General features: G+C 35.5%; 1 protein-coding gene across 4 annotated transcripts in view; it reads right to left on the bottom strand.

Moving 5' to 3' along the window:
• Positions 1 to 703: 703 nt before the first annotated feature.
• The window catches only part of LOC129248047 (mitogen-activated protein kinase-binding protein 1), a 72,726-nt gene continuing 57,306 nt past the window's right edge, over positions 704 to 16,123 (bottom strand). For 2 of the 4 annotated variants that reach the window (XM_054887463.1, XM_054887462.1), the window contains 8 exons: positions 11,463 to 14,411; positions 8,385 to 8,489; positions 8,157 to 8,311; positions 7,511 to 7,586; positions 7,363 to 7,443; positions 7,100 to 7,291; positions 6,867 to 7,032; positions 704 to 2,241 (listed from right to left, as the gene is read on the bottom strand). In XM_054887463.1, the coding sequence (XP_054743438.1) occupies positions 2,082 to 2,241; positions 6,867 to 7,032; positions 7,100 to 7,291; positions 7,363 to 7,443; positions 7,511 to 7,586; positions 8,157 to 8,311; positions 8,385 to 8,489; positions 11,463 to 14,411 (3,884 nt within the window). In that variant the 3' untranslated portion in view covers positions 704 to 2,081. The remainder of the gene's footprint in view (positions 2,242 to 6,866; positions 7,033 to 7,099; positions 7,292 to 7,362; positions 7,444 to 7,510; positions 7,587 to 8,156; positions 8,312 to 8,384; positions 8,490 to 11,462; positions 14,412 to 16,123) is intronic. The other 2 variants (XM_054887459.1, XM_054887460.1) reach the window with 1 other exon arrangement.

Raw genomic sequence — 16,123 nt, 5'->3', positions numbered from 1 at the left:
TGGTTATGGCGAGAAAAGCCAAGTTTTCAGTTGCTCAACAGCAGCGCTTATATTTTCCAAAATACATGAGTGTTTAAGGAATGCTTTGCTTCATTATAGAAGCAATAAAAATATGTTTAAAGCAGTTTATTTGCCAAAAGTTAAGAAATTTTCCCGCACAAAACCAATTAAAATAAATTAGAATACATTTGGAACAAATTAGCTTTTTGTGTGGAAAAATTTTGTTAGAGCGACCGTCTGGAATTACAGTTTGTGGCTTTTTACGTTAGTTAGTTGCAACAAAGGCTATCGCTATATTAAAAATATCTATGACCAGTATTTCGCGCTTATAAGCACCGAGGCTGGTGCGTTTTAGACTGCGCTTACGTGAAATGCATTTATTAAAATATATACAAAAAGTATCAGCTAGGACTTTTAGGTGTAAGATGAGCCGCGACAGTTGATTCTACGTAACCAGAACGATCTGGATTTTTTTTCTGGTAAGAACTGTCACTTCAGCAGAATTGCCCGTATATGTATGGGGAATGTTTATGCTGCTACAACAACAACATAAAGCTTCTCTTGGAGCGATGATAAACAATTACTTTTCAAAGTTTAGATACATCGTAAGCTAATTATTGTTCTTATCTATGCGTGCTTTTCGTATGCCCAAATGAGCTAAAACAAAAGTTGACATTTTTCTCATTTCATATACATACAGGAAGGTTCTTTTTGCTTCCCAATTACTAAATCTATTCTGGAAATTATTTTCGTCCTCCTTATATGCATTTTCAACAGTTTAAATTCTTATGTTATGTATTTATGCCACAACTATTTATACCTCCACTCCAATTTTAAAACTTTTGACATGTTTTGTAAATTAGTAACAAAAAAATTGTATTTCTTCTTTCCATTCGCACAACGCTCCTAATAATTGTCTTTTAAAATTTGGCAATTCTTATCAATATCGCAAAAACTGTACTGTATGTTTTTCCTTATGTATGTTTTTCCTTCACTTCCCCTATGCGAATTTCTCTACATTTGCTACAATTGTGAGCCGAACAAATTTACATACATACATATATGAAACAAGTATATCATATTAATTATGCTAAACTTAACTAAGAACTAAGTGTAAAGATAATTAACAAAAATCAGAAATTAACATTAAGCGCACTTAATCTGCGACGTATGCTATGTATGTATGTATGTACGCATATATGACAGCCATCTGTAACTGGCTAGACGGCGTTTTGAATTGCTTTCACATTTACGTCACTCGTACAAACATACCTGCATACCACAAACACATACAAATGTATACAGATAATAAAATTTTAATTTAACTAATTAGCGTTGCACTTAAAGCTAAATAAGCACTTAACAAAACTTAAATACATTTATATGCTGCAAACTTAACAAACAAGTTACAAATTCATTGCGTTCAAATCAGGACAGAACAAATGGAAGTTGGGAGTATGTGTGAAAAATAAGGCAGAATATAACAGTTTATTCGAAAAAAATATGTAGTACGTTAACAACAACGTTACGTGTATGTAAGTTTATATCTATGCATGGAGCAAATCACGTGCGATCTGCTTTTACGCCTAAAATTATGCTCGTACACTTACAAATAAAATTTATTGTTTTTTTTCTTCTATTTCAATTTTGTTGTTGTCTTGTTACAACTGCGTTAGAGGGAATGAAGTAGACATACACAAAATACGCTGCCTTGTTCCACTTACGAATTCTAATGACATAACTTCGTTTACTCATATTTGATATTTAATTTATTAGTAACTCTCCAAAATGGAGTTGACACATTTAGACACTCTCGATTCTCCATTTCTGTTCTTCGACTTCCTATTCTTGCTTTTAATTTTTTATTATTCTGCAGTTAGTTTTCGTGTTAGTTTAGTTGCCATTGTTATATTATTATTATTATTTTTTGTTTGTTTGTGTCTTAGTATAATGTTTCTCTTTCTTTTTCGCTTTTACTTTTTACTTTTTCCTTGTTTTTTTTTACTTCTCACTTGTTTGCTCGCTTTACGCATTTAATTAAAACTAAATTCTCCACCGCTGCTAGTGCTGCTGCTACTACACTAGGAGTTATTCTCACAGTCGTCAAGTTTGTGCTTCATACGAAAATTGCTTAAAAGGTCGGCGCAATTATTGACCATCATTAGGTAGTCGCCATTGTCGAGATTCGCCTGTTCCGTAGTTGTGTACGCGTGACTATGTTGTGAATTGGTTTTGTCATTTCTGGAAAGTAGAAGGATGATACACTTTTAGTAATTCGTGGAAATAAAATTTGATTATACTGATAAACGAATTTTTGTATATTTTTATTTAATAATTTACAAAAATATATGCAAATTAATCATTCAATTTAGTTTTTGAATAACTTTTTTCCAAATAAAGAAAGTGCAGCTCTCTAGTTCACAAATGTCAAATATGATTGCGTACGCGACGCGATTTGCTGTAAAATAAGGTGATTAATTTTGTATTTTAAGTGTGATATTCCCCATGTTGGCAGCCGCCGTAGCCGAAAAGATTGGTGCGTGATTACAATTCGAAGTACGTAGGTTCGAGTCTTCGTGCAACACTAAAATGAAGAAAAAGTTTTTTCTAATAGCGGTCACCACTTGGCAGGAAATGTCAAACCTCCGAGTGTATTATATATCTGCCATGGAAAAGCTCCTCATAAAAAATATCTGCTGTTCAGAGTCGGCTTAAAACTGTAGATCCCTCAATTTGTGGAATAACATCAAGATGCACGTCACATATAGGAGGAGGAGCTCGGCTAAACACCCAAAAAGTGGTGTAAGCGCCAATTATATTTATATATATGTATATATATATATATATAGTATATATGTTGTATATATTGTGCATATATATGTATATTCTTTTGAATAATGCTGCTGAAGTGATAATAGTTCTTAGACGGATTTACGTTCGGTTTGGATTTACATTCGGCTAACGTAGAACCGACAGCTCGCATTTCTAATCAACTTTCATCGCCGATAGCCGTAAGAAACGTTCTTTTTTTAATGAGCTCGATCTGAAGTCATAACGGGCTTTAAATTAGTTATTTTCAGAGGGCAAGGGATGAGATAGTTCCCTTTCGGGGAGCTCTCCAGGGATTCATTGAGAAGCAGGACCTATGTTGATTACGTGCGGTTCGAATTCGGATAGGAAGGAGATTAAGCTGTTACAATATCCAGAATTTATATTCGGAGAAGCCAGAGAATTGATAACCAGTGTTCCCACCCTTCAATAATACAAACGCAGCAGATTTTATAAAAAATTGTAACAGATTTGCCAATTTCAAAGCAAAAATTATACACGTAAACTATGTTTTAGAAACGGAATACCAAAGAAAAAAATAGAACACAGAATAAAAAAATCTTCACATATCCCAATATTTACTTGTATAGGGTTTTTTAATAGGTGCGCTTCAACCTTTTTCCGATAGGGAGGGCGAACGACGCAATATTTTTTATTTTTCGCTTGTCATTTGTAAACTTCATTAGTATACATTTTGTCATGGAACGCTACACACTTGAGCAACGATTGCAAATCGTGCAAATTTTTTATGAAAATAATCGTTCTGTTGCTGCTACTTTAAGAGCATTACGGTCATTTTACGGTCCATTCAACAAGCCGTCCCGTATAGTTATGTGAAGTCATTGGTCTACAGTAACAAGCCGGCGACGATTTGTGAGCTCAGAGCCAATATTGAACGCGAAATTGCTGGAATTTCGGCCGATTTATGCAAAAGAGTGGTCGAAAATTGGGTTCAACGATTGGACTTCGTAAAACGTGCACGCGGTGGTCATGCAAAAGAAATCGAATTTCATACTTAAATATATATGTTCAAACTCGATAATAAAAAAAAAAATTAGTTAAAAAAGTCAAACCGTTTGTGTTTTATTCAAAAAGTTCAAAAGTTGAAGCGCTCTTACTGAAAAACCCATTATGTATTTCTTACAAACAGAAAAACAGACAAAAAAGAATTCAGTATAAAATAAAAAAACATAACACAAAAACAATTCTGGGCGTTTTTGACAGAACCGTCTGAACTCAGCAGGGTTTGCTTCTGGAGCAATAAAATATTCAGTAGGAAAAATTGGTATTATTTAATTAAATCAATTTCGGAATGTACCAAACTAACAGGTATGTTTAAAAATTTAAATATTTCATTGAAATGTAGTAAAGGTTTAGAAAGAGATAGTAAAATCTTATTAATTTTGTCGGTTAAAAGGCTACGCTATGCTTGGTTTAATATGGCGTAATAGCACTGAATTTTACTGATCCGTACACCATAAAACTGCTTTATGTCTCTTTTGTTCGCTCGCATCTGGAGTATGCTGCAATAATCTGGCAACCTTTCCTCCAGTTCGACATTGATAGGATAGAGCGCGAGCAGGTGTTTTTAAAATTTACCTTACGTTCCACGGAGGTACCTTCGGGCTCGTTGCTTTTCTATGTAGATAATGTTAAAACGAATTATGCACCTAATGCACCTATTTGAAGAGCTATTTGCGAATTTAACCAAAATTTAACATCTATCGATCTTGATTTTTCTTTGCCTAAAACAATTTTTGCTGATATTCTGAACACGATGCCCTAATTTATGTATAATTGTTATTAGTGTGTAAGAAATTATTGTTTCATAGACTATGCAAATAAATAAATAAATAAATAAATTTCAGCATTTTCAATCACTTAAATTAGCTTTTTTTAGCAGCGTTGCGAGAAATTTTTGAAATATGTAGCTAAAATTAAATTAAATTAGGCGGATAATTTTCGCAGTAGTACAGCAGAGTTTCCATAATATCAATAAAAAATGTTTGAATGGCAAAATTTTTTATCACGATTTTTAATTTTTATGTTTAAAGAGGCTGCCTAAAACAATATCCGTGGACTTTTGACAAAACAACTCATGCCACTTAACATTTTTTGCTTGGAGCTCAATAAACTCTGTTTCTGTAAACTTAACTTAATTTTTTGCTGAACTTTAACTAAGTGGTAACTTAAGCTACGGCTATAAATGGATTATACAATACAATATAGATATCTATATGTAAACATATGTATGTAATTAGTGTTTACACCCTTTATTCGGTGTTTGGTGGAGTTCCTCCTACTATTTATGCTGTGCGTCCTGATATTGTTCTAGAAATAGATGGACTTACAACTTTATGCCACCTCAGAGTGGCAGATGATGTTTTTATGAGATACTTTTTTATGGCAGATATACACTTGCCAGTGACTTCCGAGGGCGACCGTTAGTAGAAAAAAATTGAGCCCGGGAACTTCTGAGCCCGTTCGACTGCGGTGACCGCTGCTATAAATGATTAAATATTGTATTTCGCGAAAAGTAAGCAATTTAGCTTTAGCGCCTGGTTTTTAGGGTAAAAAAAATCGATTTTGGTTTATTTGAGAAAATGAATGTACATAATCTCAAGAATGTTGTGTCCAAATTTTAAGTCAATCGGTGCAAAACTCACAAAGTTAGAGCATTATAACCGTTGGCCGCTCCGACTCGGCTACCGGCTATGGAAAACTTTAAATCGATTTTCTGGAAAACGACGTTTTTCAAGTCGGTGGACACTTTTTCTCTGAACCTACTCGACCGATCTTCCTAAAATTTTGTACACACTTTCTCTACATAATTACCGAGGTAACCCTGAGAGGTTTTTTTTCAATTTTTATTTATTTTACAATAAACAATATTATGCGATTTATCGTCTAAAAATCGCACTTCTACTTCAAATGTTAAAAAAATTTGAAAAAAAATTTTTTTTAATAAAAACTCGACAGGGTTACCTCGGACAATTGATTACCTAATGAAAACTCTTTGATTTTTTGATTTCAGATGATCCAATGCTGAGAAAAACTGTCCACGGCAAGTTGCCTTTTTTTCGAGACGTCTGCGTAGATCTGCTGTCAACGGCTCAATTTTGTATATTTTCTTGTGAAAATTTTTAAAAATATTTTTGGAATATGAGTTTACAGTATACTAATTGGATAAATAAATTTACATGAATCATCTTTCCAAAAAAAATTCATAAATAAGTACATATTTTTAGTGGAATTAACCCTATCCCCCCCCCCTTAAGATGTTTTATCAAAAGTACACAAATATGTATATTCATATCTTAACTAAGCCACGCTTACTTGACTCTGAAGAATAAACTATCAATCGACATGAATAATAATATTCTACTTTTAAGTGATATAAGAAGAAGTTAAGCAAAGTTTTTCAAAATCGAAAATATAAAACGAAAAATAATAGTAATACAAATGGTACAGAAATTCTGATTATTAAAGTGCCTTGCCACATGATTTAATTTTCGATTCTCAACTTTTAAAACACAAATAATTTTTTTTGTAGTTCTTATGTAATTCCCATAAATTCTCAGGAGGCAACTGAATCTGTTGGTCGACAATAGCTTATCATATATAATAATACATTCTGCAACGCATTAGTCTCTTGGAAGAGATGGTTTCTGACATGACTGGAATGCGGCTTGGTTTCTACCACTTGTCTATAGGGTCCTATGCTAATCTCCCAACAAAAACTACTTGCAGAGCATGTTATCATGATTCCTAACTGGCAGCTTTACTATGTATATGTAGATAGTGTCTTAAGAGCGTCAGGGGTAATTCGAAATTGGTATTTTGGCTGGACATTAGCTTCATCTACTGCTTTCTAAGTCACTGTTTAACAAATGGTGTGCTAACGGCGGTTACTCAAGACCGATTGTTGATTGTGCAAGAAAAAATATATGCTGGACTAAAGCCAGTTCGTTTGGCATCATCTAATATATCTCTACCATCTCAGACTTTTAATTAAGTGAAACTCAGTAGCTACTCACTTATTTTGTGTAATGTTTGTCAACATGTTTTGTGTCATAATCACAGCATTCTCTAGCTCCTTTAACATCAATGAATCTTCACAATTCTTTAGATTCGCATGCAGCTGCATGACCGTCTGTGTTGTTGTATATAAATTGTTGATTACATTGTGCACTTGTGATTTCGCTGGAATATAAAAAGAAAACATAAGTTTCTTAAAACCAAACATTAATAAAAGTAGTGTTTTGCTTACAATCACTTCCTTCCAGTGCGCCAAATTCTGGCGCTTCAAATGCTCCGCGTTGCTTCATCACATTCGGACTGTTGAGCACTTTACTCTTATGATCGAAGGTTAAATTACGCGGGCGTGGTGGCACTATTGGTTTGGAGTTGTTTGAACCGCCGGGTGTCTCTTCAGAGCTGGAATCGTCTTGGAGCGGGGCGGCTAAAGACAATAGAAGGGTTAGAATTAATAAGTTTTGAGGAAAATTAAAAGAAAAAAAAAATATTCCTCACCGTTACTGAAATTTGGCTGTAATCCTTTTCGCCTATTATTATTAGTATTAGAATTCTTGTTGGAATACTGACGATTGGCGGCTGCAAATAAAAATGGAATTCAAATTAGAAATACTGTTTAAATACTGACATTTAGTGGTGCATTTACTAGTGGGCCCATTGCTACGATTTTGATTATTTCCGCTGCTCCGCCCTCGATTATTGTCTTCATTTTCCGAGTCGCTCTAAAAAGGAAAAATAAAATAATTAATTGTTACTTAGAAAAAACATCGCTTATATAAAAAATTTACTATTTTATAACTTAAAGCCACATTTTTTTAATCACGGGAACATGAAGGAGTTTCAGCCTAAGAGCTGGACAAAAACATACTATAACAGTAAGCGGCAAAACCTTTGACAGGTTTTCAGGTCAAGATTCTCATCGAATAGCGAATGAAGGACCCCACAGTTTCATGCAGTCAGCAAACGGAAAACGCCGTTTTACGAGAAGATTTACTTAGAGGTGTAATCTGATTTCCATGCCTACAATAGGAAAGGAACCCAGGATCGCTTGGTGTTATGCCACTCACGAAGATACAGTGGATCGTTTGGTAGAAAAAAGATGGTTTATAGAATTAAGGCTCTGAAATATACTCGCTAAAAAAATTTTAATTCTGACTATATCCATGAATATTGAAAATGAGTTTGTGACATAAGTTGAATGTGGAAAACGAACGAAAATTCTACTTTTCCATTCTCTAATAAATAATTTCATGGTAGCTTTTTTAATTGTTTTATTTTTATTATAAACCTACCGCCTGATTTAGTACACCCACGGAAGAACTCGATGCACCTAATCCACCAGCACTTTTCAGCTGCAGACTATTGCGCTTATTTGCAGACCTCGTCGCTGAGCTATTTCGATAAGCAACGCCGGGATTTTTCGATTGGCTGCCATTGGATTTACCAGCTGGAATTGGAAAGGTGAAGAGATAAGCTGGAAGTTGTTTCATATTTACAGAAAAGTGTGCTAAGCTACTTACGTTTACCCATGTTGCCAATATTTCCCATATGCAAGTCACTAAGCGAACAAGAGCGACGCATTGATGAGTCTTCAACTGGCATTGGTAGTAAACTTTTCGGGTTACCTGTAATATAAGTTAATTTTTTTAGGTGAAAATTCATACAAATAAAAAATATACGATTTTGCAGGAATAAAAAAATAAAATGAAATAAAAAGTAAAAATAAAATGAAATAAGAAAGTATTACAAAATATTTTAAAATAAAATAAAGCGAAAAAATGTATTCCAATACATTAAAATATTATGAAAAAATAAAACCAATTACAATTGTTTTAAAAAGTTGTTTTATTAGACGCTAAACTTAGTTTCAAAGCATTTTTGGTTAAAAATCAATTTTTGAACATATGAGTGTCTATGCTACATTGTAATACCAATTAAAGTATACTGCATATGTAACAACAAATTTCGATCTGTCGCCACAGTGGCAAGAGTCTCAAATCGTCGTAAATGTCGGTGCCGCTAGTCTGGCGGCAAGATGTCATTAAGGAGAATTGAATTTTCAACACTTATAAAGCCATATAACGCTAGTAAACGCTCTAACTCAGCTTCGTTTCAGCGAATTAAGGGGGTAGTATGGTATTTTTTTTTTTCATTTTTTTTTTTTTTTTTTTTTAAATTATTCTATAACATCTTAAGATTATTGTGTGAAAGTTTGAAGTGCATTAGAGTAAAATTGACAAAGACACAAAGGATTAAGTATCTACCTCTCCAACCGGATTTCACGCTGCCGAAATCTTTAAACGCGTTTTTCTCACACTTGCCTTTTTTACGGTCGGTGTCCACTGTAGATTCATATCTACTGCACCGATTCTTTTCAAATTTGGTTTTTTTGTTTCTTTACTTTATTCACGAGGTAATGACGTCGAGTTTTTTTTTTTTAAATTTTGTCATATTTTAAAACAACAAAGTTTTCAAGTTTTTTTTATGAAAAATCGGTGTTTTGACTTCAAAGCGCTTTAAAAAATTAAAAAAAAAAAAAAAAAAATTCGACGTTGTTACCTGCGAAACTTTATTAGCTGATGAAATCAATTTGGTTTTTTGCTTTTTGTTGATCCAGTAATGAGTTCTGAGGGACACCGCAATAAAACTTTTTTATGAGACGTCCGCGAAGATTCGCTGCCACCAACTCATTTCTTCATAAAAATCAATGAAAATTTCACACAATATTCTTTAAATATGACTTTATAATGAAGTAATTTTAAAATTTTGAATAAATCAACTGTGTCGACAAAAAAAATTTCGAAAAATATGCTTGTTTTACACCGAATTAACCATACTACCCCCTTAAGTGCTTGCTAATATCCATATTGTGTTTGATTTAAATCACTAAGGAAGAAATAACTCCAAAAAGTTAAATTTGCTCTAACTAGCTATTACTCCCATCAGAGAAATTTGCCTATCGCAAAGGGGTTAAAAAATTTGCGGATTTCCTTTCTGAAGAGTTACTAATTTTTCAAGGAGATCCAACTATGAGGATAGATGTTTATACATTCATAAGACACAAACAGTTCTCCAGGAATGGATAACTGAATCGACCGAAATTAATCCTGGAAGAAAATGATCTTCTCATTTATGTTCACTAGGGACCATACAAAAAAAAAATACATTTGGGACTACTAAGTCCAAAGGAACTTTAATAATGCAGCCAAATATTGACTGAGTTATTCTCCCATTGTATAATTCGAAATATGCTCTTCTCACCCTTCTGATTTCTTAAATATGTTTACAAGCCTTTTTGCAAATATCAACCTCTCCCTTTCGCTAATAAAATGTTTGAATATTTTTAAGCAAACTCTTTAAGCTTAAACTCTTCTATTAACTGAGCTGATTTTATGAAAAACATATTTTTGAAAACTATTTTTTTTTTAAAAACCTCAATTTCTGAAGTTAGCTTCAATAGAGTCGGCTCACGCAAATCTTAGTACTTTCCATTATGAGAAAAGGAAGTCTTAAATATAATAAATTTTATAATTCAGTTGGAAAAATCGCAGTTTCTTTTTTTTAGAGTCAACTGTTCCTCCATCAGTCATAATGTTCATCCATTTTGGTTGTTTATGCAATATGGATGTATTCAAAAACATTATTTTTCGTCGGTATTCATTGCCATTGATAGTTAAAAATATTTCAGCAAGCCATAATACTTGCATACCATAGCTTTTATAGCCCATCAGATACAGAGCATAACTTTACCACAATGAATGCTTCGCTTTGGATGCAATGGACCAGATTACCGGGCTGTAATCAAAATTTTTTCGTCGTCTCAGTCGGTTATACGTTACCGGAATGACATCAATTTATATTCAGTCAAGTACAGTTGCTTCAGCAGCATTATCAATTTGCCCCAATTTTGGGTAATGTCTTATGCTGTTAAAACAATAAAAATATTTGTTTCGTAGTGTATCCACTATTCATTTTCAATTCCATTTAGATGTAAAAAACACATTTACCATTTTGTCTCTCCGCGAATGTTGAGTTATTTTTATCCACAATTTTTCATTTAAGTCTTTTATCTAATTAATCTACTGGGAGTACGTCGCAAATTTAAGTGGACGCATTTAAAAATAATTGATTAATTCCTATAACCAATAAGCAGTACAAGTAATGACACCTTTCGTAAATGCTTTAATACCAAGTTTAACACTCAGTACCATACAACTCATATTAATAAAATAATGATGATGCCCGATTTGTGCGTAAATTTAATTATCTGAAAATGAGGGTAAGAAATCTGTTAATGCCGTGTAATGAGAGGTGGTGGTGAGAACATGTATTGTAAATTTGTGTATTAGTTTGCCTGTATGCAGTTTTCGATCAGTGACAGCAAGAAAAGTGTTCATTGAAATAACAGAAATAAAACAACAACAAAATATGCCACCAATTTAACCAAAATGCGATCATTGCAGTATAAATTCAAAACGAAAAACACTGTGCGCCAGTGAAAGATCCATATAGAAATTGATTCAAGTAAATCAAAAAAACATGAAAGGACACAGAGTTCCAACTATAATAAAACTCGCAGTCGAACGCACACTGCAAACCTCGATCCTTCTCATCGAAGTCAATGCGCATTTTCTCGCTCTCATGCTCGACAACATCAGGCTCCTCTGCTACATCCACATCCGAGTCGGCTTTCACCTCCTTCGCCAGCTCAACCTCATCCTCATCTGTTGACGAGTGGGATGCTGACGGTGATTTGCCAAATAAATCGGTACGTTCCAGCACATCGGGCAGGCTAACATTGCGTTTGATATGACGCGCATAGGCGCACAAATCGGTATCATTACTATCCGTACATACGCGACGCTGCTCGTTCTCGATATCCTTCTCGATACCTTTGGCGAGCATATCGAAGTTCATAGTCAAACTCTTCACATAACCTTTTTGCTTGGAATTGCATTCGAAGGGACGCATGCGCGATTCCGTTGCAACGCGTATTTGCTCCAGTTTTCGCTCCTCCATTTCGATTAATTTCTGTATGATATCAATTTTTTTGGCAATATTTTTACATTGATTGCTTGTTGTCGAATCGGCCCCCGCTTGAGTAGTTGTTCTCTCCACATTGGCCATATTCTTTTTATGCTTGGCATCACGTTCACGCTCTTGCTGTATCTCATCGACCACCGCTTGCAGTTCGGGTTTCGTATACAATTTCAAGCTATCCATATTCATATTTTCATGCGCGTTACCATTTTCTGCAATGTACATTTCGAATGAACGCTCACCACCATAATCGCTCGGCAAACTGCCAACTATAGGCGGAGGAGATTCTGCGTTGCTATTAATATCGTTCAGCGGACATATTGCTGTAATGGGCGCCTCACTTTCGACGGCTGCGCAGGCGGAGGCGATACTACCGCTGCTACACGAAGACGAACGCTTCTCGCTTGGCGTATACTTTATTTGTGACACTGTATTGAAGCGCACTGCCACTTTTGGGCGTCCGCGTGTGCGCATGCTAGTGGCGCGCCGCGACGCTGACGTGCTCTTTTCGTTCGTATCAAATTTCGAAACTTTTTTTAAACAGCTATGCGTGGTGAGCGCGCCGCTGCTGACAGAAGGACGCATGCCACTCGCTTTCTTGGCTTGCAGCTCCGCCTGCTTTTCGCGCTCGAACTTCTGTAGATTTCTTTCGAATTTGCGCACGACACTGGCGGTGCGCGATTGACAACGCGCGTTTACGGTGCCAACATCGAAGGGGTAATATTTTGGCGTGGTGTCTTTCGGCGCGATATTACCGTTTGCGGTCTCTACGGTGGAAGTTAAAGTTGATATGAGATTTTGTGGTTTCGCTGGTACCGGCGGTTTTGGTTTCACCACCTTCTTGGCAAACAATTTGTCCTCGTAAGCGATGCGTTCCATTTGCAGTGGGTTAGTTGTGCGTTGCAGTCTTTGTTGTGCAAAATCTTGACTCAGACTCTTATTCACACCCAAGTTGTATTGTTTGTTCTTGGAACTGAGAGTTGGTATATCCTCCGCTTTTGTGCTAACATATGTCTTGGGCGAATCAGCAATTCTGGGATATGTTTTTGAGCTGGGCAGTTGCTTCAGTGGTTGTGCGGTTTTCGGGCGCACACTCTCCGTCCTGAAATTTTCCAAATTATAACTCGACATGTCAAAGCTTTCATAAGGCAGCGGCGAGTGCTGCATATTGCGCTGCTGCATGTAGTAATCGAAACTACCATAAGCATTCGGACTGGACCCATACGATTTGGTCACCAGCTGTGCGGTGTTTGCCGCCGCGGTGCTTACAGGTCCATGCAATATGAAATTTCGTATGCCAGCATGACGTTGCACTTGTGTTTCCATGGGCGCGCTTTTACAGTCACTCTCGTCAGAAAGCACGCTTTCCATGCTATTGCAATAACTGCCTTCATCCAAGAAGTCATCGGATAGCAGAGACTCTTGACTTTTTCTTTCGCCAAACTGCGAGGTGAGGAAGAAACTGGCGCTGGAGTGTCGCTGCGTTTCAAGGAAACGCGCCTCTTCGATACGACGCATTTCTGCTTGCTGCTCTGGCGCCAATATATCCGAGAGTGAAACATTTCGATGGCACTCATAGAACTCCTGATAAATGTAGTATTCCGACACAGCGCGTTTTGGCGGCGTTACAGTGCCTGGTGAGGGCATTTGATAGGGCAAAGTATTCCTTAGTTGTGGCCCCGCAGTGAGTGCGTTAGCTGACTGCTTGGCCGGCGAAAGACCCGCGGGCACTGATTGCGAAGCGATGATTTGAGAGTAGCGTCCGCCCAATTTGGCGTCATACACATCCATGCCAATATCATCTAGATCCCCATACTTCTTCTGTATTTCCTCGATCATCTTCTCCGTATCAGCTTGTATCATATCGAGTATGGTGCGCGCATCCTCCGCGTACACCGAATGTCGCTTCGGTTCGGTAATAATAATGCTACTACGATTATCTGCTGACCACTCAACCTCTTCATGCACCGGCGACACAGGGCACGACTTGTAATGCTTCAGAATACTCGGTGTGCGGCGCGCATTGCCTGCCGGATTTCGTTTGACGCGCGAATACTGGCCATGTGCAGGCAATGTTGAGCCATTAAAGGCCGCTGATTGTTTGCCAGTCTGTTGAGTGGATGTGTGTGCTTGCGCCCCAGCATTGCGTGCATTAGGCGCCATAAATGGAACGCCAGGTGGTGGGTGTATTTGGTGCACGCCAACATGATGCGGGTATGGTGGATAGTGTTGTTGCACTTGACGCATCGCTTGACAGCTTTGTTGCATTACAGAACGTGGCGCTGCGCAATTGAAAAAATGTTGTGGCTGTTGTTGCTGCTGACTAAAGGACTGTTGCAGCGGTGAGCGCGGATACGGTGTATATGGCTGTGTTTTTTGATATTGTTGCTGCGATAGAATTTGTTGTGTATATGGCGGCATCTGTTGTTGCTGTTCATGTTGTTGTTGTAAGGATGGTGGTGGTGAGTGATAATAGCTAGCGTACTGTTGGGGTTCATTAAGAGGAGCTACTGATTAGTAAGGCATATAGATATTAGAATATAGAAAAACAGAAGTTTTAGCAGATACATTTTTCCAAAATTTTTAATTTACAAGCAGCGTGTTTGAGGGGAGACAAAGTAGAGAGCACAGAGAGAAAAATAGTTAATGAGCGCGATGAGTTTACATATTAGAATCAGACTTCAAAGTATTTAGGCCTTAAAATGTTAAAGTTATACTTATTTACACTATCAGATTGATAACACCGTGCGACGAAAATTAACTTTTTTGTTATTCAAGCAAAATTGCATATGCACGTAAAACTATAGATTTTATATGGTAATGCTGAATACCTGGTTTTTCATTAACTCGCCAATTAAATTTTTAAAGGACTTTCAAACTTTAAAGGAGGAAAGTTATTTCATAGGAAGAAAGCTGAACTATTTTTTTTTTTCATTTTTATAAAACCGCAAGAAGAACGAAGTTGAGGTGTGCATTACTCAATACATATATATTTTCCATATATTTAACGTACATATATTTCAAAATAATTTATAAGGAAACTCCGAAGATATTTAAGGATACATTTTTAAACGACATTATTGTACTACATTTTTCCTGGTCAACATTTTCTTCAATAGCTGGATATATTTTCTTATCTTATATCTATATTAATACCATAGAGTGAGTTTGTTATAAGAATTAAAATAATTTTTTGAAAATTTGGTCCTTCAAAGATTGAAAGTTCTTTGAAAAATTTAAATTTGTGAAAAATTAAAAAAAATGATAATAAACAGTTGTATCTTAAATCCATAGTCTTACGTACATATGAATTTTTTCTGGATAAAATTTACTATCGCACAATGTAATATCATAGTTCCTATTTTTTCAGAAAACATGACGAGTGCCAAACAATTAAACGCATTTTTCGATGATTATTTTTTCATTTTTATTATTAATTATAATATTTTTATGCCCTGGCAGAGGACAATTATAATTATTTTGTTAAGCCATAATTTTTATAAAAACTACACTAGAGTATTGCAACTTTGTAACAGACAAGGTATTTCGGGTATTTTTTAGATGCCTGAGAATTGTCGATATCGATAACTATGGGTTGACAGTTGAAAATAGCAAACTTTGTTGACATTTCTGTTCAGTAATAGCCTAGACAGACGACGGTGCTAATAGGGATTAACGACTTAATTCCGTCCATTTTTAGCTACTTACTACCTTTGGTTATTTAACTTAACGTCAACCAAAAGACTATTTTGTACGAAGCTTACCAATACCCACGCGGGTGACAAAAACTCATTTGCTTTAATTTTGTATTCGAGTTATATCAGTTTTTATATTTAATGAAAATGTAAAAGTGTCTTGCTTTTCTCTGTTTGTTTAAAGCTATGAAAATTTTCAAAGCATATATTTTATGGAGCTGGAAAATTCAAAAATATCTGCAGCGGGTACAGAAAAAACTAATAAAACGTTTTAAGTGAATGAGAAAGTAGCTAAAGGGTAGCGGGACAATATTTATGGTATAATGGCAATAATTGTAAGTAAACTACTTTAGACTTTTCAAGGCCAGCTACAATAAGCAAATTAGCTACCAGCAGCGATTTTTGGTGCTTAATTTATGTTATTTTTTATTAATACTATATTTACCTTCCTCTTGTAAACATTTGATAATTTTTATACAATCTTTTATACAAATTTTGCTTCATTAATTTTATTTATTCAGTCC

This window comes from Anastrepha obliqua, chromosome 5 (genome assembly GCF_027943255.1).
Source record: "Anastrepha obliqua isolate idAnaObli1 chromosome 5, idAnaObli1_1.0, whole genome shotgun sequence".
Lineage (NCBI taxonomy): Eukaryota > Metazoa > Arthropoda > Insecta > Diptera > Tephritidae > Anastrepha > Anastrepha obliqua.
This window is presented reverse-complemented; position numbering and strand designations above follow the sequence as displayed.